Raw genomic sequence first — 27,888 nt, 5'->3', positions numbered from 1 at the left:
AAAATAGCCTTGACACAGTAGCTGTCTTGGTTTTAGAGTCTCTCGAACCGGAGGACTGCATAGGTGTGATCAGTTAAGCAAGCAAGGACGACCTACAGAAAGTAAGTAAACTGTGCAGGAGAGCTAAGATAGCCACGTGCTAGCTGAGGTACGCCACGTGAGAGTTTAACCTAGCTCAGTTTAGCAGTGGTAACACTAGCCTTGCCAGGTTAGCTAGCCTGTTTAATTCTGTCTCGTGGACTAAATCACTGAGTAGTTGGACCGCTTCAAAAAGTAAGCACAAGCAACTGGGTGCTAGGTGAACTACAGTGCCTTGCGAAAGTATTCGGCCCCCTTGAACTTTGCGACCTTTTGCCACATTTCAGGCTTCAAACATAAAGATATAAAACTGTATTTTTTGTGAAGAATCAACAACAAGTGGGACACAATCATGAAGTGGAACGACATTTATTGGATATTTCAAACTTTTTTAACAAATCAAAAACTGAAAAATTGGGCGTGCAAAATTATTCAGCCCCTTCACTTTCAGTGCAGCAAACTCTCTCCAGAAGTTCAGTGAGGATCTCTGAATGATCCAATGTTGACCTAAATGACTAATGATGATAAATACAATCCACCTGTGTGTAATCAAGTCTCCGTATAAATGCACCTGCACTGTGATAGTCTCAGAGATCCGTTAAAAGCGCAGAGAGCATCATGAAGAACAAGGAACACACCAGGCAGGTCCGAGATACTGTTGTGAAGAAGTTTAAAGCCGGATTTGGATACAAAAAGATTTGCCAAGCTTTAAACATCCCAAGGAGCACTGTGCAAGCAATAATATTGAAATGGAAGGAGTATCAGACCACTGCAAATCTACCAAGACCTGGCCGTCCCTCTAAACTTTCAGCTCATACAAGGAGAAGACTGATCAGAGATGCAGCCAAGAGGCCCATGATCATTCTTGATGAACTGCAGAGATCTACAGCTGAGGTGGGAGACTCTGTCCATAGGACAACAATCAGTCGTATATTGCACAAATCTGGCCTTTATGGAAGAGTGGCAAGAAGAAAGCCATTTCTTAAAGATATCCATAAAAAGTGTCGTTTAAAGTTTGCCACAAGCCACCTGGGAGACACACCAAACATGTGGAAGAAGGTGCTCTGGTCAGATGAAACCAAAATTGAACTTTTTGGCAACAATGCAAAACGTTATGTTTGGCGTAAAAGCAACACAGCTGAACACACCATCCCCACTGTCAAACATGGTGGTGGCAGCATCATGGTTTGGGCCTGCTTTTCTTCAGCAGGGACAGGGAAGATGGTTAAAATTGATGGGAAGATGGATGGAGCCAAATACAGGACCATTCTGGAAGAAAACCTGAAGGTGCAAAAGACCTGAGACAGGAACGGAGATTTGTCTTCCAACAAGACAATGATCCAAAACATAAAGCAAAATCTACAATGGAATGGTTCAAAAATAAACATATCCAGGTGTTAGAATGGCCAAGTCAAAGTCCAGACCTGAATCCAATTGAGAATCTGTGGAAAGAACTGAAAACTGCTGTTCACAAATGCTCTCCATCCAACCTCACTGAGCTCGAGCTGTTTTGCAAGGAGGAATGGGAAAAAATTTCAGTCTCTCGATGTGCAAAACTGATAGACATACCCCAAGCGACTTACAGCTGTAATCGCATTAAAAAGGTGGCCCTACAAAGTATTAACTTAAGGGGGCTGAATAATTTTGCACGCCCAATTTTTCAGTTTTTGATTTGTTAAGAAAGTTTGAAATATCCAATAAATGTCGTTCCACTTCATGATTGTGTCCCACTTGTTGTTGATTCTTCACAAAAAAATACAGTTTTATATCTTTATGTTTGAATCCTGAAATGTGGCAAAAGGTCGCAAAGTTCAAGGGGGCCGAATACTTTCGCAAGGCACTGTACATATGAGATGAGTATGTAAACAAAGTGGCATAGTTTAAAGTGGCTAGTGATACATGTATTACATAAAGATGTAGTAGATGATAGAGTACAGTATATACGTATACATATGAGATAAATAATGTAGGGTATGTAAACATTATATTAAGTAGCATTGTTTAAAGTGGCTAGTGATATATTTTACATCAATTCCCATTATTAAAGTGGCTGGATTTGAGTCAGTGTGTTGGCAGCAGCCACTCAATGTCAGTGGTGGCTGTTTAACAGTCTGATGGCCTTGAGATAGAAGCTGTTTTTCAGTCTCTCGGTCCCAGCTTTGCTGCACCTGTACTGACCTTGCCTTCTGGATGATAGCGGGGTGAACAGGCAGTGGCTCGGGTGGTTGTTGTCCTTGAGGATCTTTATGGCCTTCCTGTGACATCGGGTGGTGTAGGTGTCCTTGAGGGCAGGTAGTTTGCCCCCGGTGATGCGTTGTGCAGACCTCATTACCCTCTGGAGAGCCTTACGGTTGTGGGCGGAGCAGTTGCCGTACCAGGCGGTGATACAGCCCGACAGGATGCTCTCGATTGTGCATCTGTAGAAGTTTGTGAGTGCTTTTGGTGACAAGTCAAATTTCTTCAGCCTCCTGAGGTTGAAGAGGCTACTTCACTACTGTTCCATCGATGTGGATAGGGGGGTGTTCCCTCTGCTGTTTCCTGAAGTCCACAATCATCTCCTTAGTTTTGTTGACGTTGAGTGTGAGGTTATTTTCCTGACACCACACTCCGAGGGCCCTCACCTCCTCCCTGTAGGCCGTCTCGTCGTTGTTGGTAATCAAGCCTACCACTGTTGTGTCGTCCGCAAACTTGATGATTGAGTTGGAGGCGTGCGTGGCCACGCAGTCGTGGGTGAACAGGGAGTACAGGAGAGGACACAGAACGCACCCTTGTGGGGTTGTGTTGAGGATCAGCGGGGTGGAGATGTTGTTACCTAGCCTCACCACCTGGGGGCGGCCCGTCAGGAAGTCCAGTACCCAGTTGCACAGGGCAGGGTCGAGACCCAGGGTCTCGAGGTTGATGGCGCGTTTGGAGGGTACTATGGTGTTAAATGCTGAGCTGTAGTCGATGAACAGCATTCTCACATAGGTATTCCTCTTGTCCAGATGGGTTAGGGCAGTGTGCAGTGTGGTTGAGATTGCGTCGTCTGTGGACCTATTTGGGCGGTAAGCAAATTGGAGTGGGTCTAGGGTGTCAGGTAGGGTGGAGGTGATATGGTCCTTGACTAGTCTCTCAAAGCACTTCATGATGACGGAAGTGAGTGCTACGGAGCGGTAGTCGTTTAGCTCAGTTACCTTAGCTTTCTTGGGAACAGGAACAATGGTGGCCCTCTTGAAGCATGTGGGAACAGCAGACTGGGATAGGGATTGATTGAATATGTCCGTAACACACCAGCCAGCTGGTCTGCGCATGCTCTGAGGGCGCGGCTGGGGATGCCGTCTGGGCCTGCAGCCTTGCGAGGGTTAACACGTTTAAATGTTTTACTCACCTCGGGTGCAGTGAAGGAGAGTCCGCATGTTTTGGTTGCGGGCCGTGTCAGTGGCACTGTATTGTCCTCAAAGCGGGCAAAAAAGTTATTTAGTCTGCATGGGAGCAAGGCATCCTGGTCCGTGACTGGGCTGGTTTTCTTTTTGTAATCCGTGATTGACTGTAGACCCTGCCACATACTTCTTGTGTCTGAGCCGTTGAATTGCGATTCTACTTTGTCTCTATACTGACGCTTAGCTTGTTTGATTGCCTTGCGGAGGGAATAGTTACACTGTTTGTATTCGGTCATGTTTCCGGTCACCTTGCCCTGATTAAAAGCAGTGGTTTGCGCTTTCAGTTTCACGCGAATGCTGCCATCAATCCACGGTTTCTGGTTTGGGAATGTTTTAATCATTGCTATGGGAACGACATCTTCAACGCACGTTCTAATGAACTCGCTCAACGAATCAGCGTATTCGCCAATGTTGTTGTTTGACGCGATACGAAACATATCCCAGTCCACGTGATGGAAGCAGTCTTGGAGCGTGGAATCAGATTGGTCGGACCAGCGTTGAACAGACCTCAGCGTGGGAGCTTCTTGTTTTAGCTTCTGTCTGTAGGCAGGGAGCAACAAAATGGAGTCGTGGTCAGCTTTTCCGAAAGGAGGGCGGGGGAGGGCCTTATATGCATCGCAGAAGTTAGAATAGCAATGATCCAAGGTTTTACCAGCCCTGGTTGCGCAATCGATATGCTGATACAATTTAGGGAGTCTTGTTTTCAGATTAGCCTTGTTAAAATCCCCAGCTACAATGAATGCAGCCTCAGGATGTGTGGATTCCAGTTTGCAAAGAGTCAAATAAAGTTTGTTCAGAGCCATCGATGTGTCTGCTTGGGGGGGAATATATACGGCTGTGATTATAATCGAAGAGAATTCCCTTGGTAGATAATGCGGTCGACATTTGATTGGGAGGAATTCTAAATCAGGTGAACAGAAGGACTTGAGTTACTGTATGTTGTTGTGACCACACCACGTCTCGTTAACCATAAAGCATACGCCCCCGCCCCTCTTCTTACCAGATCATTAATCATTAAGTAGAGGATGGGTGCTGGGGTGCCTTATAAGTAGTTGGGTTCTCTGACAGACGTTGTATAATTGGAGCTTCCTGTGACTTTGCCTAAAATGGTGTGGCCCCACAGTGAGAGACCAAAATTAGTATTTGAAAGAAGACCACCATACCAAAATGCTAGCTGAAGGCAAAACACACATTGATTGTTACACAGTTGATTACTACTTAAAGTGAATGAAGAAGAATTCCTGAGTAGTTGCACGCTCTGCATGGATACATTCATTGGGATTGTGGTTTGAGAAGACCACAGCCTCTACCAAAGGACTGACATCATGAAAAGGCTCCAGACAACTCATCAAATTAACAATATAAGGATACAAATGCTTGGATAAATTTGAAGGAGAAATTATTTTTGTTACCGCCCAGAATAACATACGTATTTGTCCAGAGGACTGTAGGAAACATTTTACATATGTAAAGTCACTATTGTTACAAAAGCATTTGGTAGGAAAATGTATTCAGATGGCTTTTCATTGTCCAATGATTATTTGCATTAAAAAAGTCCATCAACTGAATATGATTATTTATTTTTAACCTAATTACATCCATCCCCTCAACAGGTATTTCTATTCCATTTCCCATCTGTGTTTTCAACATTTTAAACAAGACTGTATGCACAGACACAGGCTACTTTTTAAAGATGTGACAGAACAGGTAGTTGAATCCAGATGTGAATGATGCACAATATAATAGTTTTTATGCATGTACTGTCACTTTCCTACTGCATTTAGAAGTCTCAGGTTGTCTGGCTCTGATCTGAAAACAGCTGAGAGTGCCATCCTGTTGGACCTTATTCCCTGCTGCATACCAGTCCCCACACGCCCAGGCTGGAATGTGTGTGCAGAGATTTTGAAAGCCTTCCTAATGTGTTGAATTGCATTTCCTATTGTCATCCTAGGCTTACCTGATATTGATATATTATTATTCTGATTCACAGACTTGAAAGACTATTTGTAAACTTCAATGGTAATCCAATGCCAAACTCTGTAGGCTATTGTTTGTGGCACTAAGGTGACGACAACAATACATTTTTCCTGATTCATCCTCGAGGAGGGAGTAGTAGCAGGGAGGTCGTTGAGCAGGTAGACACAGGCAGAGAGGAAGAAGCGAAGGGACAGGCTTTACTCTTCCCAAAATCTGTCAATGTGAGATGAGACATTTTTTGAATGGAGGTCTATGAGAGAGTGTCGAATTAAGTAAGGCATATTTCATCAAATATAAGTTCCATAATGTTTCGGCTGTTACAAATGTACTGACATAAGTGGAAGCAAATGGCATACCGGTAACTTTGAGAAAAACGACTTCGTTGTTTCACTGTTGTTTTGCCCTCTCATTGGCTAGAATGGTCCCACCTGATCTTGTTTGACCCTAAACATTGAGGACACGTATTTCTAGTCGGCTATCTTGTCATTATAACATACAATCTTCGACACAGGTGAGTCGCAAAAAAAGGTGAGACTGGAACCATGTTGGAAAGTGCAGTTTTTTAAATATTTTTTTTAAACTTGTGTGTGTCTGGACATTATTGTTTTATTGTGCTGAACTAAAGTAAGCCTAATTGCTGTCTTTCAGTAATTTCAGTAAATATTGTTTCGTTTTACCAAGTTAATTCAAAGCCCAGGTGCGTTTCGTTGTCGCGGTGGTGGTTTCCCTGGTGTTTCTCTGTGGCATCCCGGTAACCCAATCGTAAAGAGTATATTTTCCAGAATGTTTCGAAAAACATATTATCCACATGTAAATATGGGCCTATGAAATATTTCTACATAGAAAAACACGTTTTTAAATAATTTGTTATGGAGAGTTACATTTTGTACTATGATCATGCTCCTGACAAATGTAAGCATCGTACAGAACGAAGTCGTTCCCACGCCGGCTACGTAAAATTCAAATTCCGCAGGTATCCAGAATGTCCCCCATAAAAGTTAGATATAGTGTGCGACTGGGCATCTAAATTTTACATTCTGTATATGTTCTAGGGTACTTCTGACCTTTTTCTTGATCGCTTCATCTGTGACTGTCCCTTTTGGTTCGGACTGTCGCCTCCAGGTATTGACTTGGTGAAATGCCCTCATTCGAACTACTATATACTGTTTTTTTTTTTTAATTGAAAAAGTAAATCCATTGATTAAGTTAATTTCCTCATTTTTTGGGTTCACCAAATCCGCAATCAATAATTTGATACGGGTATGAAAAGCCGAGTGCAGGTCAAATCATTATATTATTAGAAATCATAGAACCATATGTAATATGTTGCCGCGTTGCTCAGTCAAATGAGTATCGTAATGCATGAAACATCTGATTTTGACGGATACCCTCACACCTACCCATGTTGGAGGATCGTGGCGTGGGCGGCACCAGCTGTCTTTTGCTGGTGCTCTCGCCACCACTTTTACCATCCTAGTGATGAACTGCATTGAAATATATTACAGCTATTTTGCGCGACGTATTGTGGGAGGGCACATTATATAGTTCGTAACGCGTATGGATTAGATGTCTTGTTTAGAAAGAGCGAGCCTCTGTAGTAGGCTAGCCTTCGCGGGGAAGCAGTGGGACGTTTGTGGGAAACCCAAGGTTTCCTTGCCACACCATGGGCGCAGTGAAGGCATCGTCTAGATAGATGTTTTTCAGAGCGTGGAGGACAGAGAGAGGAAATATGTTGTGATCACCGGTTTAAATAGTCTGTTCAAATGGAGAGGCATGGTGAAAATGATCCGATGCAAACCATAAACAATCATGATACAGTATCTGGTAAGTTAATGCTGTTTGAATAATGGTTAATTTGAATTTATTTTCTAAATGTAGGCTATAAACTCCAATAAAAAGCGCACCACAGGTAGTCTATGGTTGGATAGAGTAGAGCTTTATTTGATGGATATGAATATGCAGCAGATTAGCGGTTAAGAGCGTTGGCCAGTAACTGAAAGGTTGCTGGTTAGAATCCCCGACCCGAGTAGGCGAACAATATGTCCATGTGACCTTTAGCAAGACACTTAACCCTAATTGATCATCTAAGTCGCTCTTGATAAGTGTCTGCTCAATGACTAAAGTAAATGTAAAGTGTAGGAAGGCAGGCAGGCTGTAGCCTTTAACTATATATAAGCCCACCCGATTTAGTTTTAACACATTATTTGTGCATGTTTATATTTTAGGCATTTTGGGGGGTTTGAAACGATTTATTACACATTTGTCATCATGACCATTCACTATAATGTAGCTTTGAGAGGTTTGTCTACCTGGATGTCAGTATTCTGAGACAAGTGTTCATTGTGGAACCAGTTGGACTACGCTAGGCTACAGTAGCAGATAAAGAGATACGCACAGACAGATATATTTACGTAAGCACGACTCTATTCAAACATGCCTTATACTATCATTCAAACCATTCCAGCTTGAATTCGTAAAAACAAATATGTTAAGAAATATGTTTCTGACAGCTTTTGGTATATACAGTATCTATCTACGACTGCTATTGAATTATTCTAATGTTGAATGGGATGAGGAATGGAATTAGCATAGAAAGGTGTTTTTTCTGATAAGCATGAAGGCTGGTTCATAGTTGGCTGGTTCATAGTTGGGAAATGTCCATCGAATTGGTGTAATTTCATTTTGTATTAGCTACTCCATCACATCATATTCCTTCACCTCTCAATAACTTGTTTCATGTTGATATAGCAAATCAAGCTTCTAAATCAGAATAGATTCACTTGACTATTTGACCATTTATAGCATCTTTATGGAGAGATACAAAATTATTTTTGTATCACTACTGAATTGTAAATTCCAACACAGAATTTTGCAGTGCAAGACATCAGGTCACAGATTTTGATTTGAATGGAGCTGTCAGTGTAATTATATCATGTAATTCTTAAGCCTATTATGGTCCATATCAGGCTCCTCCAAATTTCATCACACACTCCTTTTTTTCCCCTAAAGAGCACCCAAGGCCCCTTATCTGTGAAAGGTTATTACAATGATTTGACTTACAGTATATAGGAGTCTTTGACTGTCAGGAGCTGTCCCTAGCATTGCCTAGGGTAGGGGAATCCTTGTGAGTCATTGCCCAAGAAAAGGCAGATACTTGGTGGGGTTCCATTTTATTCCCTCTAGAAGATTTTCTCAATGTACTGTAAAAGGCATCTCAAGGATTCCTAATCAAAGACCAGATCTGTACGCTGTCTAGGTATGCTCAGATGTTAAAATATTTATAGAAATATTGTCATACAGGCATGTGGGGGTGACAAATGAACAAAAGACTAAGCGGTAAACCGAAACAACATTAGCCTTTAGGCCATGAGAGATTCATGGACGTGCTTACACAAACCAGTGCTTTTACATTAGAGCTTTGAAAAAAACCTTTTTGCTCAACATTCACACAACATGCACGTAGATGTTGAGTGCGATTTCAACTACGGTCAGATTCTCAGTGATTATAGTCAGCTATATGGGTACTTCCTCATCCACGTTGTTGGTTTACCCTAGAAATGAATACCCAAAGCATGTTGGTTATTTTATTTTGTGGCTGTCAAGAACATCAGACAGTACACAATGGTGGGATGCTTCTCATGCCATTGAGCTGGACAGTACCCTCTTAGCACCATTTGACCTGGAAGCTCATCCCAGAGTATCAAATACTTACAGTATATTGTGCCATACTAATCATATCTCTTTCCTCCTACACAGGTACAACTTTCCTAGTACACGACCTCTCTGGTAGTCTTCTCCCTGAGTTGGAAGAGCAAGGCACCATGAGGAGGAATGACTATTATATCCCTGTATCTGGCGAGGAGAAGGCAGCTGACTTTGGGAACACTAAGGATGGTGGCGTTAGCAAATATAGCAAGTATGACTCCATCGTAAGTGGTCTTCTCTACATTGGGAATGTGTATTTATTAGGGATCCCCATTAGTTTTGTCAAGGCAGCAGTAAACCACTACAAATCTACAATACAACATGTATAATAACACCATACAACAAGATTACAATGTACGTGTGTGTAGAGTGCGTGTGTATGCGCGTGTCTGTACAGTACCTGTGTGTATGTATGTCTTCAGTCTCCGCTGTTCCATAAGGTGTATTTGTATATATTTTTTTATCTGATTCTACTGCTTGCATCAGTTACCTGATGTGGAATAGAGTTCCATGTACTCATGCCTCTATGCGCTATTGTGCACCTCCCATAGTCTGTTCTTCACTTGGGAATTGTGAAGAGACCTCTGATGGCATGTCTTGTGGGATATAATTCAAAATAATGTGACTTTTTTTCGCCCTCAAGATCAAAGCATTTAATAAAGTGTATAAACAGTTGATGGGCATACAGTTGAAGTCGGATGTTTACATACACCTTAGCCAAATACATTTAATCTCAATTTTTCAGAATTCCTGACATTTAATCATAGTAAAGATTCCCTGTCTTAGGTCAGTTAGGATCACCACTTTATTTTAATAATGTGAAATGCCAGTATAATAGTAGAGAGAGTGATTTTTTTTCAGCTTTTATTACTTTCATCACATTCCCAGTTGGTCAGAAGTTTTCATACACTCAATTAGTACTTGGTAGCATTGTCTTTAAATGGTTTAACTTGGGTCAAATATTTTGGGTAGCCTTCCACAAGCTTCCCACAATAATTTTAGTGAATTTTGGCCTTTTCCTCCTGACAGAGCTGGTGTAACTGAGTCAGGTTTGTAGGCCTCCTTGCTTGCACACGCTTTTTCAGTTCTGCCCACAAATTTTATATGGGATTGAGGTCAGGGCTTTATGATGGCTACTCCAATACCTTGACTTTGTTGTCCTTGAGCCATTTTGCCACAACTTTGGATGTATGCTTGGGGTCATTGTCCATACGGAAGACCCATTTGTGACCAAGCTTTAACTGATGTCTTGAGATGTTGCTACAATATATACACATAATTTTCCATCCTCATGATGCCATCTATTTTGTGAAGTGCACCAGTCCCTCCTGCAGCAAAGCACCCCCACAACATGATGCTGCCACCCCGGTGCTTCACAGTTGGGATGGTGTTCTTTGGCTTGCAAGCCTCCCCCTTTTTCCTCCAAACATAACAATGATCATTCTGGCCGAACAGTTCCATTTTTATTTCATCAGACCAGAGGACGTTTCTCCAAAAACTATGATCTTTGTCCCCACGTGCAGTTGCAAACCTTAGTCTGTATTTTTTACAGCGGTTTTGGAGCAGTGGCTTCTTCCTTGCTGAGCAGCCTTTCAGGTTATGTCGATATAGGCCTTGTTTTACTGTGGATACAGATACTTTGGTACCCGTTTCCTCCGGCATCTTCACAAGGTCCTTTGCTGTTGTTCTGGGATAGATTTGCACTTTTCGCAAACAAAGTACATTCATCTCTAGGAGACAGAACGCATCTTCTTCCTAAGCGGTATGACGGCTGCGTGGTCCCATGGTGTTTATACTTGCGTACTATTGTTTGTACAGATGAACGTGGTACCTTCAGGTGTTTTGGAAATTGCTCCCAAGGATGAACCAGACTTGTGGAGGTCTACATTTTTTTTCTGATGTCTTGGCTGATTTCTTTTGATTTTCCCATGATGTCAAGCAAAGAGGCACTGAGTTTGATGGTAGGCCTTGAAATACATCCACAGGTACACCTCCAATTGAATCAAATGATGTCAATTAGCCCATCAGAAGCTTCTAGAGCCATGACATCATTTTCTGGAAATTTCCAAGATGTTTAAAGGCACGGTCAACTTAGCGTACGTAATCTTCTGACCCACTGGAATTGTGATACAGTGAATTATAAGTGAAATAATCTGTCTGTAAACAATTGTTGGAAAAATGACTTGTGTCATGCGCAAAGTAGATGTCCTAAACGACTTGCCAAAACTATAGAACAATACATTTGTGGAGTGGTTGAAAAGGGAGTTTTAATGATTCCAACCTAAGTGTATGTAAACTTTCGACTTCAACTGTATCTAATCCTGGGTGGAATCTTTGTTTTGATCCTCAGTCATCATTTTTACCACACTAAGATGAACTTCTGTGCATAATTACTGTATGTTAATAACCTAAAACCGTTCAAAATCTCTTCAGCACTGTTCAACTGGCTTTTAAAGAAAGAAATGGTGCAAATAATGAATGCTTATAGGAAGTCGCCCTCATGTACTGCCCTGTGTTAGCGGTGTAGAAGGTTAAAAAGTCAGAGTTGGTGTTCCTCTCTTGATGAGGACTACTGCCCCATCACTGTGAAGACTGCATTAGGTCAAACTTGTGGACCTTCCATTGGGTCAGAGGGTCATTTGGACAGTAATTGCGGTCTTGGACTATCTAATCACAGACACACTGGAATGATTAAGCAAGCTAATGTATGCACCTAAAGCAGTTAAGGTCAAGTACATTGCTCGAAAACACTGAGTCAATTAAATCAGTGCGGAATGTGGATGTATTGTTATGTATCAAGTGACTACTTAAACAGACACTGATGGATTTTTCTTGTTGTTATGAGGACCTATTTCCAGAATTAATTTATGTATTCATTATGATATTAAAATGATGCAGTATTGTTGTTCATCTATCCTATAGTGACCCTACAGATGTTATGTTCAACCCTCTCCCACAGGACTTAGCTGATAGTGAATGGGCATGATAATTAGGTGGCTTAGCTTCAGTAGCCATACACCTGGAAAGGTTGATATGCAAATGTGTCAGAAGTTATGCATGCCTCTCTAGATTAGGGGGGCCCGTGGCTGAGTAATAACACGATTGATATGCATGCTGGTTTTGCTCACAGCACAGGAGCTAGGAGGTGGGTGGCTGAAGGAAGGTTACTGGTTCTCTCCGTTCCTTTATCTGCAACATGCCGTAACCACATCCTTATATTCCCTGTGAGGAGTGACCTTTGCTGTGACTTCCTGTTCTGAGGGGGCTGAGGCTTGTCGTCCAGTGGGATGCTTGGACTGAGATGTTTCTCCCACAACTATAGCTATTTTGTCTCTCGATTTATCAAATAGGTTTGTTTTCCATAAGAAAGCGACTGTTTGTTTTCAACAAAAGCGATGAATTTCTAACAGATGATTGCAGAGCAAATATTGTGTTTGCGTGTGCCGTACCAGTAGAGAGAACATACAGGTGAGGCCATTCAAACTAGATCTACACACATTTAGTTTGTATTAATGTGTACAATCCATTTTGAATGAGTTATTTTAAGGTAAAAATACCTATATCCCTATTATACATCAATGTGTGTCACTATACCTAACAGTTATTTTGCAGTAACACATCTATATATCACAAGGGGAACATATTTGTGCTTAATATATAAATGTGTAAACACGATTGTATTCAGGAACCCTTCCCCGCAGAGTAGGATTATTTCAGAGTCAAAGTTGTGGTGTTTGTTTATAACATGCTATATGGCACAAGTGTAGCTTTTCACGTATAAGCTGTTATCAGATGCAGTAAATTTAGTTTGACAAGGTCATGAGTTCAATGCGGACAAGAGCAGTCCATTTTTGAAAGATGAAATTCAATCCATGTTTCATTACACAATCCTCATCTGTAAAAACAAACATCTTTTTGATTTTGTCAATGGGGACAATTTGAACTACAACATTCATCCTTTAGTATCCCGTTGGGCCAGGGATGGGGGCCTCGCCTGGCCGGTGGCTCGAGGTGGGAGGGGAACCTGGATCCGCCCTGTTTGTTTGCATTTTTAGATATAGTTTTAGATGTATGTTTTGTGTTTTGATGCTCGTTTTTATTTGTGATGTATATATATATTTTTTTTTAAACAACATTTAACTTAAAGCCTTACTTCAATTTGCTGCCAAGTCCCATTTCACACTACAGCAAATCATGTATTTAAGGATAATGGAGCAAAAACGTTTTTAGGTCACAGGCGAAGATAAACACCAGAGTCACTTTGTTACCATATCTTCCTCTATGAGTGGTACTGTCAAATAGCGTTTAATTGATTTGGTCATTGGTCTTCCGGGACAGTATGTCCTTATGAGTTGGATTAGGACATGAAGTATTATGAGAAAGTCTAACGTAATGTGTTGAAGGGTGCAAAGATTATTTTGTCATCTTTTGCGGGGCATAATTTTAATCTGTACAGAATGATTTAAATCCCCCCTCCTTGAAGAAGGCAGTAGCAGAGATGGGGTTGAATGCACTGATTTATCATGGTGGAGAGGGGCGATTTTACTATCCACAGGGCTTAAGCTTTTGCAATTTGAAAAGATAAACAAATGTTCATACGACACAACTCTCACAGGCTAGAATACACATGCCTTCTCCTCGTGATCTGCCAACATGTCTCCATTTAAAACTACAATCCCCCTTTCTCTCTCTTCTCAGCCATTGAACTCCCTCAAGTCAGATGAGGCAGCCTCAGGCCCAAAGCAGGGGCCTACATTCCAGGATGGCCAGCGGCGGGTGGACTATGTTCTCACATATCATGTCCAGAAACCCCAGAGTGTTCGCCGCAAGACATCCCGGTTTGCAGATTACCGCATCCTCAGGAGCCTGCGCCGCAGTCTGAGCACGATGAGAAGTGGGGGCACGCCACCATCCAAAGAAGACCCTGAGATTGCAGCCCACAAGCATCGCCTTGACTACCATGAGGATGACAAGCGCTTCCGCCAGACTGAGTTTGAGGATAACCTTCGAGAGGTGGGACTGGAGCTAGAGAAGGACGAGGGGGTGAGTTAGTGGCCTTGGACTGTGTGTTTTCCCCACACGTTGGAATACCTCAACAGTAGAACATCTCAAGAGGTATTTTTGGAATAACCTAGCAATTAGACTCCCTTAACCTAACTGATACAAAAATGTTGATCAAACTATTCTGTAGTAGACTCTGGGGTAATATTCAAGCCCTGGTGTGTTGGTGCATTTAGCCTAAATGCTAGCTTGTAGCTGCATTCTTTCACATCTTGGCAATCAATGTTCCGATGTTGTCTTTGAGGTCAGGTTGTTCTATTGAACACGACTTAATTCTCCATTCCTCCTTACTGGTTGACCTTTGTCCATCTATTTTTCATGTAGCGATTGTATCATGTATCTTTTTCAATACTGGAACAAGGCGTTGAGTGTTTACTGTGATCCATTATGATTTTTCAAATCTATAATAGACCTGCATTCGTCACGTTATTGATCTGTATCAAATGATCAGCTTTTACCAAATATATATCTGATAAGAAAGGACAGCATTTTGTGGTGGCTCATTTCTGTACTATCAAATGAGGAGAGACTTAGCCAAAAGTTTTAACTACAAACAAAACCTGATAATAATGATAAGTCCACTGTACTCCCTCAAATCATTAATCATTAGTTTCAAACTTCCTCAGTTGTGATGTGCTTCATTTAGCATGCGCTGCCCTTAGATACAATTATCCTGGTATCGTTACTAGACCAATGTCCAACAAATATGTGATAGCTGTTTCTCCTTAGATTGTTCCTGTTACCCCTGTAAATGTAAAAAAATATATATATATGTTGCAAACGTAGTACTTTTCTCAGCGTAAGGAATCGGTGATATTTAATTCCAGGCATTTAATAAAATGTTGTTTGAGACGTGTTCTCCTATGTCTCCTTTAACCTACGTACTTTGGATGACGTCCATCAGTCCCGGAAGGAGGAATCCTACTCAAACCAGATCAGATAATACAGTGTTTCATTAAGTGAAATTGACACCTACAATAAACAATAACCCCTTTCCAGTAATCTAATCATTTCAAACTGTTGCATACATTTAGTAAAAACAAACCTGTTGTTTAACAAATCTAAAATGTAAAAAAAAAAAACAAAAAAAAAAACAGTCTGCATGTTCCTCACAAAGAGGACAACTGATGCCACTGAGTCAGATGTTTGTGTCAGGGGAAAAGCTCCAGGTGGTATCCGATTTTAAGTACCTTGGCATCATACTTGATTCCAACCTCTCTTTTAAAAAGAAAATGAAAAAGGTAACTCAAATAATCAAATTCAACCGAGCTAATTTCCAAAACATATGAAATTGTTTGACTACAGAGGTAACAAAACTGTACTTAAAATCTATGATACTCCCCAACTTAACATTATACTTGACTAGTTGGGCCCAAGCTTGCTCTACAACATTAAAACCCATTCAGTCTGTCTGCAAACAGGCTTTCAAAGTGCTTGAGAGGAAGACCAATAGCTATCATCACTGTTACATTCTCAGAAAGCATGAGCTCCTGAGTTGGAAAAATCTTGTGCAGTACACTGACGCATGTCTTGTATTCAAGATTCTAAATGGCCAGGCTCCCCCTGCACTCAGTACTTTTGTTAAACAGAAAACCCAAACCTCATGGCAGCAGATCCACAAGGTCCGCCACGAGAGGTGACTGTATAGTTCCCTTAAGGAAAAGCACCTTTAGTCAATCTGCTTACTCTGTGAGAGCTTCCCATGTCTGGAATACCCTGCCATTAGATACACACAACTGTGATTAATGTGCACTGTCCCTGTAAATATAAAGTCAAACTCAAACGGCAATCCACTTTAATGACCTAACATTGTTCTTCGTAATGGAAACCGATTATAATGTTAGTGTTAGTAACTGGTGTTACCTAAACTATAAAACCAAGCAACAATAATCAGAAACTGTCACAAAACGTTTCCGATTCAACTATTCAGACCTGAATCCCTTACAGCCCAATATAGCCCAGCGAGCACAACCAACTCTCCTATTCTTACCAGTAGGAAAAAAATATAACCCATTCTCAAACAACGTTCTGCCTTACCTCTATCGTAAGATTAAAAACAAACTTTACAACTTTCTCTTCTCTTTCGGCTTCACACTTATGAAATGTCCAAGACTTTAAAAATAACATGTAATGCGCCAAATGTATAAAATACATCAGTCGATCCATTAGAATAAAAAACACATTTCGGTGGGCACAACTCTATCGCAATTACCTATCCGCTATTATTAGAATTCATTAGATTTAGGTAACTGTCTCTTCTTTGATTCAGTTATTTAAATACGACTCCATTCTCAATATGTTATTCCAGCAGACCATTTAGGAAACAGACAACCTATTACATTGAAATCGCCTCGCTATTTATGTTGAATGAATTTGTCTTTCAATTTGAACTAAGCAAGCTGTTAAAACGTTCAGTATATATCTTAAACAAACACTAGCAACCGTATCTTTCCAGGCAAAACATACCAATAGTTGAATTACAATCAGAAACCCAGATTTGAGTCAATACCATATACCCAATGCTATGAAATGACGATGCTATTGAAACCCCGCAAATAACCCAATTTATAATTGTCTGTAGTCATAAAATCAGGCACATACTAACGACTAAATTCCCAGAAAATAACCTTTAATTAAAGGTCCACGCGTTTCTCCGGCGATGATTCTCACATGCCAAGTGAATAGATTAGCAGTCAGAGTTAAATTGACATTCATTGACTAGGAAACAGATCTTGCACTTTTTAATAAAACTAGATTATGTTTTCTCATGCAACATATTTCAATTACTTTACTACATCACAATAATCACGCAATGATAATTAGTTTGATGGATACCCTAGGCTTCGTACGACGTTATAAATTAGGTCGAGATTCCATCTTAAATCGCTCTAACTTTATGGAAAAAAGTTTATTCAATAAATCCAGCAACTCCTCATACTGGGAAGAAAAAAAATAAAACAAATTTTCAGGCCTTAAGGGCAGTTTTATTTCAAATGTTGTACCCAGATGGAGAAAATCCAATAAGCGTTTATTACTTACATCATTAGGGTAAGTTAACCAAAAGTGGACATACTCCAATCAGTTTTTAGACAATTGCCCAGACTTTTTAGACAGTTTAATAATGCTTAAACCTCATCTTTATCAAATGATCCATTAAAGATACCAACTCAAAACATATGTACAGTACGTCTACGAATGGGTGGTTTAAATCGTATCTAATTATGTTCCCAGTATTACTTTATTAAATCTCTAGTAATCTTTTATACACACATACAATTTATCATATTTTCATACATTCACAGAATCCATATAAAACGTAAGAAATTCGTAGGTACTCAGGACAACCATTCCATTTGCTTTTTCAAGGACTTTCCACAGCTACGAAGCAGAACCCCAAAAATCTACTTTTGTTTCCCGGACAATGACCATGGGATCCTCAACGGTTCTCTAACCTCCCAGAGACCACGGCAAAAATCAAGCCTCTCAGGAACTATAGACCTTCCTCTGCTTTCTAAAATATCATCACTCTCAATACCACCCCGTGATATTCTATGATGGGCAGTGAAGGAACAGAGCCCCAAGATAACGTTATATCAAAGCTTAAATTCAACATTTCAATAATCTGATTAAGCATATGTTACTATCCAAGCATCAGATTAAGACTAATTTCCACATTCACACAACTCTCGTATCACAGTCACACAATGCTATTCTCAAACATACCTAATCAATTAGTTATTTTTCAACAATATTTTAACCTGCAAGAATAGTTCCTAGGATAATGCAACTCATACATTTACATCTTTCAATACTTATAAAATGGGGTACAGGTTTAAAATAATTACAGGTTTAAAACAAGTACAGGTTCACATTACTAGGTCGCCCGCAACTGACCAATGATAGGTGTCTTTGAGTCGACGAACTCTCAGATCATCTTCCACTGACTCTGCCCTGTTTACACCTGCAAGGTGCCCCCCTCACACAGGAATACACACTCAGGGCCTACGTAACAGAGGCTTTTCTTAAAAACTCAACTTTGCATGCTGTTCGCTCACCTCTTTTTTTTTTTTCTTAAAAAAAAAAAAATATGTTCGAGATGTAGTATCAGATCAACAGTGGGGTCCATCTGCTTCATTCCTGTAGTGTGGTCTCCCTGAGATCCCAAATTTGAGGGATCCCTCGTGCACGATTTACCCATGTCATTAGGAGCGGTCACCAAGTGAAGATTCACATCCCATCCTCGTTGCCAAATGTGGTGGTTAATTTCTGTACTGTTAATTTCTGTTAATTAATTCTGTTAATTTCTGTATCAAATGAGGAGAGACAAACTTATTACACAAGTTAGAGTTATACTTAAACTGAATCTTTATTAGTGAGAGCTTTGCAATAGCGATGGCTGGTTGACGAATCGACGTCTTTGATGATTCGTTGAGAGCCCCGAGACAAAAGTACAAAGGTCTTTTATAGCCAAGATACACCCCTTTCAACCTACATGACGAACAGCAGATATATAGAATGGGTCACAAGGTTAAGATTTGTATGAAAGATACCTATAATACATAGCAGACAGTATCTGCTGTGTCAACAGAATTCATTGTAAAGACCCGTGTCTGGCCCTCCGACTCCAAACTGGAGCCATCGCTCCCTGGTACTGTATAGAACAGAAACATTAACTCATGCTCTGGAATGCTCTTTAGGTTTTATCATCCAAACAACATGGTAAATCTCCTGTCAGTGTTATCTCCCAGAGGCCCAACACACACACAATTGTTAAGAATACTCTATTCTGTTGCATAAAACAACCATTTGATGCAATACAAGTATTATAACATAATCTTGCAATTTTGCCACCATAATGAGCAATAGATTTTATCTAAAATGGGAGTAATTATTTTCAGCCTTACAAGCAAAAAGAGGCCTATTGTCATAGTTAATTACATACTGTACACCCTAGAGAGTGGCTATTGACCCATTAATCATTATTCAGTCATCATAAATCATTGCATTGATCAAGACACAAGATACATTGTGTGTCCCATTCAGATTGAAATACGTTTCCAGCGTAAAACATATTTGGTATTTAAAATCCATGGCCTAGGTCCTAACCACTCCATTTTGCAGACCACCACTGAAACCACGTAAGAAAAGATTTGACATGTGTTTACTGTTCTATCTTTTATCGTTGATATGTGTTTCGTAATGTCTGTTACGCGACATTTCGCAGAAAAATGGTTGGAGGCATGTGGTTCTGTGGGAGTTGGTTTCCCATTGCATGAATGAAGAGGTCTCTTACCATTTAGTGAGTGTTGCTCACAAGGGAGAAGTTTTTTGTTTTGAGTGATATTAAGGCAAATTCAAAATGATTTCATACTTGTTGACTACATCCTTATGCTTTGTTGAACATAGTTTATTCAACCCTCCTTGTTTTCTTTTATTAACTTACTTTGTCCATGAATGAGGGTTGTTTGTGGATAATCGAACCAGAGCCCCAAAATAGAATTGGCAGGATCTTTTCTGCTTGATATTGCTGTGGAAAGTGTAGTTTGACACGGTGTTCTCAACAGACAGGGCCAGGATCCTGAAGTGGGCTGACAACAACAACCATTGTTGTTTTTTTTATAGAGGAGATTGTGGAGAGAGAACTTTTGTCCGGTATATATTCGACTATCCAACATTTGTTTTCTATTCAAGTGGACACAGCCTTTGGCTGACACTAACCAACGTCAATCCTTGCTATTGTAGCATTGCGACTTCTTTTCAGTTGCAATGCCACAGTAGCATTTCTGTGCTTTACCTTGGAAAGACTTACTGTAGTCCCTTAGTGACGTGGCGGTAGCTTTATTCTAGGTATGCATATATCACGCAGATAAAACTGGGGAAACATATTTCAACACACATAAAATATCCATGAAAACCTTTTGCCTGATTTTATTCAACATCACATTCTCTGTTTTCCAGAACAAAATCCCAGGAATTGGCTTCCTGAAGATCCATGCTCCCTGGAATGTGCTCTGTCGGGAGGCAGAATTCATGAAGCTCAAGATGCCCACCAAAAAGGTATGGCTTGCCTTTAGATGGATCACTGGTTAGTTTCTATGGGAGGGCAATACCCGCTCAGCCCAGTTGAAGCTCTTCTCTCTCTTAGCACCCCAATGGTGGAACAAGCTTCCCCTTAAAGTCAGGACAGCGAAGTCCCTGCAGATACTAATTTCTCAACATGTCTTCTTCCTGTTTTCCCTTTCCCTTCAGGTGTACGAGGTCAAACAGGGAAGTAATGTGGTGGAGAGGATCAATCTGTTCATCCACAAAGTGACTGCGCCACTTCATCCTAAAGTGGAGCCAAATAGACCCCAAAATGTGAAGCATCTTTCCCACCCATTCTCCCGGGAAAAGCAGCACCTGTGAGTATAGTAGTAGCACTGAGACCTGTGGCATGGGTTCAGGGGTTTAGGGGTTTAGGGGTTTAGGCTCATCATTGAACATTAAGCACGTTCTGACAAGGGATCAAGGATGCAGAGCTCAAAAGGTTAATGGGTCTACTTCCAGTACCATGCATGTGAGAAATTCAAAGCGGCCTGAAATGTTTGTAATGCGATAGGAAAGAAATGTATTTGCAATTCAAGACATGGGTACAATGCAAGAGTATAGCTATTGAAATTATTACAGTACTGGTTGTGGCGTTTTTAACACTATAACCGCTAAAGCAGTCATTCTGACTGCTCATGAGTTTAAAACAATTATTACTCTGCCATTTTTAAAGTTTTGCCACCTCAGTCCTTGACTTATTCCTAAATAAGTATATATAACACACTGCCGTTGTTAGAATCTCAATAGGACAAACAGAACTGGAGTTATAGCCATGAGGACATGCCATTTAAAAAATATATAATAATAATAATAATAATAATAATAATAATAATAATAATAATAATAATAATAATAATAATAATAGGGGGGGGGCACACAGTGAGAGCGTGCGTAATTTACAATGGCAAGACGACCAAGATGAATGGATGCACATGTTGCGTTAGCGACGCTGCAAGATCCGATTGAAAACAACTCGGATGGCGGGAAGAAATGAATCATGACATCTCTGATGATTACTGTTCTGATTCTGAGCCTCAGCCTGAATAACCGACGCCTTCTAGAGTTAAGAGCAAACAAAGCCAGAATGGTGGGCACTGCGTAGGTCGTCCCCCCCCCCCTTCTATTACCAAATGTAACAGTGAGACAGGAGAGCGGAAAGAATGGCACCATTTAGATAGAACAAGCCGATGACATTTGCTACATGACGATGATCAACTGAAAATGTCATTACGGGGTAAGGAGACACTGCCTGGGATCTGTCTGTTGAGCCGAAAGCGTTCATTTTAATCCTGTATGTCCATGGAGCAGTCGGTGGACAGAGCGTGTATATGGAGAGCTTCTGGTCAGACTTGTATGGGATACTTTTATTTGGATAAAACATGTCACGGGATCACTTCAGATTTTGCTAACGAAGTAGCAAACACATTTGACATGGTATCCAACGTATAAATAATGGACTATTTTTCGCTGCTGTCATATCGACACTTCTTATAATGCCATTATTGCTTATGTGCTGATTTTCACTATTTATTAAGCACATTTGGGCTTATAATGATGTTTAGGCTACTGATGTTTTCATCATTAGACTGCACGTCTTGCTGACTGCGCGTTTTGCTGACTGCGCTTCTTGGTGGTTGGGTTATTATTTTATTTTTTTTTTTGGGGGGGGGGGTCATTTATAAAAAAAAAGCTGTTAGCGTGTTCAATGGACATACTGTATGCTTTCTGTTTCATAGCTGTAACAAAGGCACTCCACTAATAAAATTGATTGAACACTTACATTTGTGTTTTTATTTTATAATTTTCTTTACATACGGTATAGCCTATAGTAACATAATCTAATGAAAAAGCAATTGTTATTTGAAATAAAATAAAGAGTATTCTGTTACGTTAGACCTTCATAAGCACAATCTAATTGTAATTTTTGGCGATCGCATATATGAAATATATTAATTACACTGTTAGTGTTGCAGTAAAAATGACTGCTCATTTAGCTTCCCACAAGGCCCAGTGGTTTTAATGTTAAAATATTTTAATTAGTGAGCTGGATGCTTTATGTGTAGAAGATGTGATTATGTATGAATGATACAGGCTGCTACCTGTAATTATTCATCTCAGTAGGTGCATTTCCCCATAATGTGATCTGGCTGAGCTGAAATAAATGGAATTGAAATGGTTCTTCTACCCCCGCAGTCTTCACCAGTCATGAGCTCTTTGTCATTTTTGACATGGCTAATGGCCCCACTGTGCCTTGACAGTAATAATTTAGAGGTGCAATCAACAGGCACAAAATCACCAGGCACAAAACCAACGGATACAAAATCAACAGAAACGAAATCTGAACCGAGATGTTGTTTGGAAGACATCCACACTGCTATTCAATATTATTTTTAATCCGAGATTTATCCTCTGATTTTCTGGGAATAGTTAATCTGCGTTTGGATGTTAGAATATTATGTATTGTAAAAAGCACAATATTTGAATGTGTTTTGAGTGAGGCTAGTCAACAAGCTCGGTTTTATTCAAGAGAGTGGGCATAGAGGTTACAGGCTATTTTGAGCTCCTGACTCTCAATGAACACTGTGTAGGCCAGGCGTCTGACTAACACTAGCTACCAAGACATGTTGCAACCAGTATTATCCCTGTAGCCACCCTGTATTGTATGTTTGGTCTAAATAATGACAATGTGTGTGACATCTTGGCCACACACACACACAAACATTCCTCTCCACGTACCTAGAAAACTAACATTCTTTCTCCTGGTTGAGTACATGGCTCTGTTAAATAAACCGCTGACAGAAGGCTCCTCTGTATTAACAGGTTTGATCTCTCAGACAGAGCGTCTTTCTTCGACAGCAAAACCAGGGCCTCAATAGTAAGTACTATAGATCTGCTGGAATGATGGGCAAGTCAATGAAAAGCCCTTCGCACCACAAGTAAATGTATGATTTTGCTAATGTAATTTACTTTTCATTGGATTCTTTCTCAGTCAGCGTATGTTGCTCGCAGTGGAGATGGTGTAGAACTTTACTGCTCAACAGAAACATCACTACTGAGCTAAAATGACTTTTGGAAGATTGCTGTGAAGTTTGAAAACAACTTGTCCATCAATGCATTTAGAGTTGTTCATTAATGGCCAGGAGCTGAGGTCCATTTCTTAACAAATTCATGGCACAAGACACGGTTTCTGCCCTATTTGGATGGGATTCTCACCGGAGATCATCTTCATACATTGCAGAAGTATTTTTGTATTTATTTTCATGTTTTTTTTTTTTACCCATTTAGGTATATGAAGTGTTGAAACGTACAAGATGCACGAAAGCCAAATACACTATGGGTAAGCCAAGCCATGTCCCCTATCTCTTAGGGATATTACAATTAATTTGGATCCTTTAGGGGTGTAAATGACATCTGTCTTATCTTTCTAGACTGCACTACATGTAGTATGCTGTGGTAGAACATGATTGCTATTGTGTGCCTTCTGCTTGATAGTAAATTTGATCTCTTGAAAATGACGTTTACAGGAATCACCAGTCTCCTTGGCAACGGTGTTTACACTGCTGCGTACCCTCTTCACGATGTGAGTATATTACCACACATATCAATACCCATGCGAAGCCAGGCACTCTGACCAGATATAATTCTGTCATTACTTGCCTTGCAGGGGGATGTTGACGGCATGGGGGCGGAGGCCAATGACAGAAAGGTGAGGCGAGCAAATCATTGGTCAATAAGCAATCAATGAAACCACAAACACATCCATTATTTGTGTCGCTGTTAGCGATTATCATAAACCAGGAAAGGACAGGAAAGTCTTGTCGCTGGCGTCGGAGCATATCGAAAAGGTTAAAGCACAGAATTCAAAACGCTTTCTAAACACAAGCCGTCAGCAACGTTGGAGAGGAAAAGCCCCCTTTGGCTTAGATAATAATTATACTGTATGTATTGAAAGTGTCACCACGGCAACAGGCTTAATCCCTTTTCACCATCCTCAAGCATTGTACGACAACGAGTCTGGTCGAATCTAAGCGATTTAAGCCCAGAGCAAAGAAAATCTAAAGCCTCAGAGAAATACTCAATTCCCAAGCTGCGATATGGCAGTGGTATTTCCCCCCCCCCCCCCATCTGGTGTAGTCCGTGCACAGAGCAAATTGAGTGCTCTGTCACAGAAATGACTTATGTCCTTGAGATGACGGCATGATTACATTTCAGAGGCTATGTCGTTATGAGTTGTTCCATGGTTTGTTGTTTTTCCAGTCGTGTGTTCTGTTACGCTAGACTGGTCTATGATGAGTCACAAGCATCACTAATTTGTCTTGCAAAGTGGGAGCTCTGTTTGGGAACAGACGGGGCCATTTGGCTGGAGGATAGTAACCTACCGAAGCTCTGTTTGGTGCTGTGCCATTGGGACTACTGTTCAGTAAAAAAAAAAATATTTGTGAGGCTCTGATGGCATGACCCCTGGGTGCCCATTTCCCTGCCTGACAGTGATGGCACTTCATTAGTGAAACCTCATGTATGACAGGCAGAGGAGTGCAACATGAGACCAACAGTGAAATTCACTTATATTGTTTAATGCAGATACACTCTAGGAACGACCGAGGGGCAATCTAAGTGTAATCTAAATAACGTTTGATGCTCGAGGATGACCTTGATCTGTCAGACGACACAGACCACAGCACCCTGTCCCTACATGCTGATCCTGGGCCCAGTTGCATAAAACATCTTAAGTGTTTCCCTTAAGTACGAAAGTCCAGAGAGGACATATGAATAAAAATAATTCCCTCGTTATCGAGATCACAACTTATTTATCCCATTGTAGCGGTATTTATTAGAGAGGGGTAAAGAAAGATTTTGTTCGGGCACCAGGCAGGTATTAACCATGCCGAAAGGAAAAAAAGAGTAGAATAGAGAGAGTACCACTACCAGACCCACACACATCAGCAGAAGAGACTGCCTAGAGGGTAGCCTGTTTACCAGATAGCCAGTGGAGAGAAAAAAGAATACACACCATATAAAACCCACATCACAGCACAGGGGTAACCCAAACAAGAATACCTCATACAATAATACTAATACTAATAATGGCAGAGCAATTCAACAGAGCAACAGCAACTTCATACAAGAACGAACCCAGTCATCAACATAGGATTTGCAATAATCTGTATTATTTTCTAGTGGATGAATGTGGGGGGTGTTCATCGACACAACAAAGGCCTTAAAAATGTCCACAGTCTTCTCGGCCACATGTCATTAGTACACCTCAATACAGTTCACATAATACACAACTTGCAAGCAACCTCCCTTTTAACTAAAATGTCCACATACTTCTGGCAGGGCAATAATAGTCCAGCTCTAATGAACTTCAATGGGAAGTGCATTGGAAAAATAGAGAGTCTGTTGCAGGGTAAAGCACTGGAACGATAGAGGGAAGAGAAAAAGAGAAAGAGAACAAGAGAGATCTTAGCTGTGGTCTTCAGGCGTGCAGGTGTACTGTCTGACTGTCCGATGGTTTGTTGGTTTGTATGTTAAAGCTTCGCAACAATGTTGCTACTAATCCATGCGATCCATAACGGACGCGGTCCCAAACGAAAACAACCACGACCTAGAGCGATTACACCGATGATTGAGTTAAACACTCTATAAACTACACACGCTGAAAACAAACAAAACTGCAGCACACACAATCAAACTGTCGCGCCACCAAAGAGCCCCTCCCCAAAGAGCTGAACGAGCTCTCTTTATTTCCTCCTTCCTTACTGCTCATGCGCTCTTAAAGTGGCAGCGCACGGTGAAGGCTCCGAGCAGATTTCGCCACACCATGATCGCGACATAACAAAAGTTGTTTTGTCGAGATCACGAGAAACTCTATAAATAGGAGTGGACGTAATGATGATAGATTGTCAGTATGGCTGGGCGGCAGAATCCACAGTGGATCGGCGCATATGTTTTTATTGATTGCTACACTAAGGGATGGTACATTTCATGCTAACATCATGCTTTCGTTTGTGTTTGGCGCTCATGATCAGTTTATAAGTTAGAACGTTAGCAAGCTAAATGTTCCTTACCTTGACCTAAGAGCTTCTGAGCTTCTGAGTTCTGGGGTATTTAAGCCCTGAATGATGCCTGACAAGCAGCCCTGTCTCCCAGGCCGAGTGCCACCCCAAAGACCACAGCCAATCGCATGCAAGCAACAACGCAGATAACTTGGCTAGTCTTGTGAGGTGGTGAGCTACCTAGGTAGTCTTGTTAGCTAGCTAGTATCTCGGGCTTTGTAGTAGTCATTATTATGATTCTTTTTTTTTTAAATTACCCCCTTTTCTCTCCCCGATTTTGTCTCATCGCTGTAACTCACCCAACGGGCTTGTGAGGCGAAGGTCGAGTCATGCGTCCTCCCGCCAAACTGAGCTTCTTAACACCCACCCACTTAACCCGGAAGCCAGCTGCACCAATGTGTCAGAGGAAACACTGTTCAACTGGCGACCGAGGTCAGGCTCCCGGCCCGCCTCAAGGAGTCGCTAGAGCATGATGAGCCAAGTAAAGCCCCCCCGGTCACACCCTCCCCTAACCCGGACGACACTGGGCCAATTGTGTGCCTCCCTATGGGGCTTCCGATCACGACCGTTTGTGACAGCCCGGGATCGAACCCGGGTCCCCTAGGGAGGCCCAGTAACATTATTTCTGACACCTTTATCGGAATCCCACAGTTCTTACCTTTCTACGTAATGAGGGTAGTATACAAGATTATGCATAATTTAGAAAATGCCACCAGAGGGGGTCAGAGTTTAACAGGTTAAGGGGGTTTTGTGGTAGTTTGAAGGTATGTACTGCAGAAATAGTATCTGGTTACCATGGAGACGGGCTGATTCACTAACTGAACATATCATCAAAGAGCTGACATTTATTTTGTGAGCTAGCAAAATAGAACTTCTACAATCAAGACAGGATAGCCAAATTGCTTCAGAAGATAATGAACCACGTTTCTTGTAGTAACTTCTTTCTCAAATTGTTTCTATTCGTTTCTACTAGCTGTATAGCTATGGATTGTGCATATTCCATTGTTTAGCTAGGTAGCTTAGCAGGTTGATGTTCTCCTATTGTAACCAGGGCAGATAAATGCAACATTCACCTTCACAAATGCTGTTTACATTGATATCCACACTGAAGGAAGCAGTTAAGGGGCTTCATAGGCACCTTTAACTTGTTTACTTAATTTAAGGGGGAATTCACCTTAAAATGTGTTCTGCACCTGATTCAAGTTAAGGAAACTTTAAGGGAAAAGATCAGGGAAAAATAAACTTAAGGGGTTTTATGCAACCGACCCCTGGGCCTTAATGGCACTGATTTCTTTGGCAAAACTCAGGCAGCAAATATAGCATTGTGATGTCACGTGTGCTCCCTCTCCGGCCTCTAGGTCACCAGGCTGCTCGTTATGGCGCACACCTGTCACCATCGTTATGCGCACCTGCGTGTCATCAGACTCACCTGGACTCCATCACTTCCCTGAATACCTTCCCTATACATGTCACTCCCTTTGGTTCCTTCCCCAGGCGTCATTGTT

The 27,888-nt window shown here is 41.0% G+C and overlaps 1 protein-coding gene across 6 annotated transcripts in view; it reads left to right on the top strand.

Annotated features, from left to right (window-relative positions):
• The first annotated feature begins 5,601 nt into the window (after window positions 1–5,601).
• The window catches only part of ano1a (anoctamin 1, calcium activated chloride channel a), a 45,290-nt gene continuing 23,003 nt past the window's right edge, over window positions 5,602–27,888 (top strand). For 3 of the 6 annotated variants that reach the window (XM_021607006.2, XM_021607005.2, XM_036980580.1), the window contains exons 1-9: window positions 6,917–7,298; window positions 9,231–9,403; window positions 13,878–14,222; window positions 20,199–20,297; window positions 20,490–20,641; window positions 23,148–23,202; window positions 23,613–23,664; window positions 23,852–23,907; window positions 23,992–24,033. In XM_021607006.2, coding sequence (XP_021462681.2) covers window positions 7,238–7,298; window positions 9,231–9,403; window positions 13,878–14,222; window positions 20,199–20,297; window positions 20,490–20,641; window positions 23,148–23,202; window positions 23,613–23,664; window positions 23,852–23,907; window positions 23,992–24,033 — 1,035 coding nt within the window. In that variant the 5' untranslated portion in view covers window positions 6,917–7,237. Of the gene's footprint in view, window positions 5,747–5,874; window positions 6,003–6,916; window positions 7,299–9,230; window positions 9,404–13,877; window positions 14,223–20,198; window positions 20,298–20,489; window positions 20,642–23,147; window positions 23,203–23,612; window positions 23,665–23,851; window positions 23,908–23,991; window positions 24,034–27,888 lie in introns of those variants that run through there. The other 3 variants (XM_036980579.1, XM_036980578.1, XM_021607007.2) reach the window with 3 other exon arrangements.

Source organism: Oncorhynchus mykiss, chromosome 6 (assembly GCF_013265735.2).
Source record: "Oncorhynchus mykiss isolate Arlee chromosome 6, USDA_OmykA_1.1, whole genome shotgun sequence".
Lineage (NCBI taxonomy): Eukaryota > Metazoa > Chordata > Actinopteri > Salmoniformes > Salmonidae > Oncorhynchus > Oncorhynchus mykiss.
This window is presented reverse-complemented; position numbering and strand designations above follow the sequence as displayed.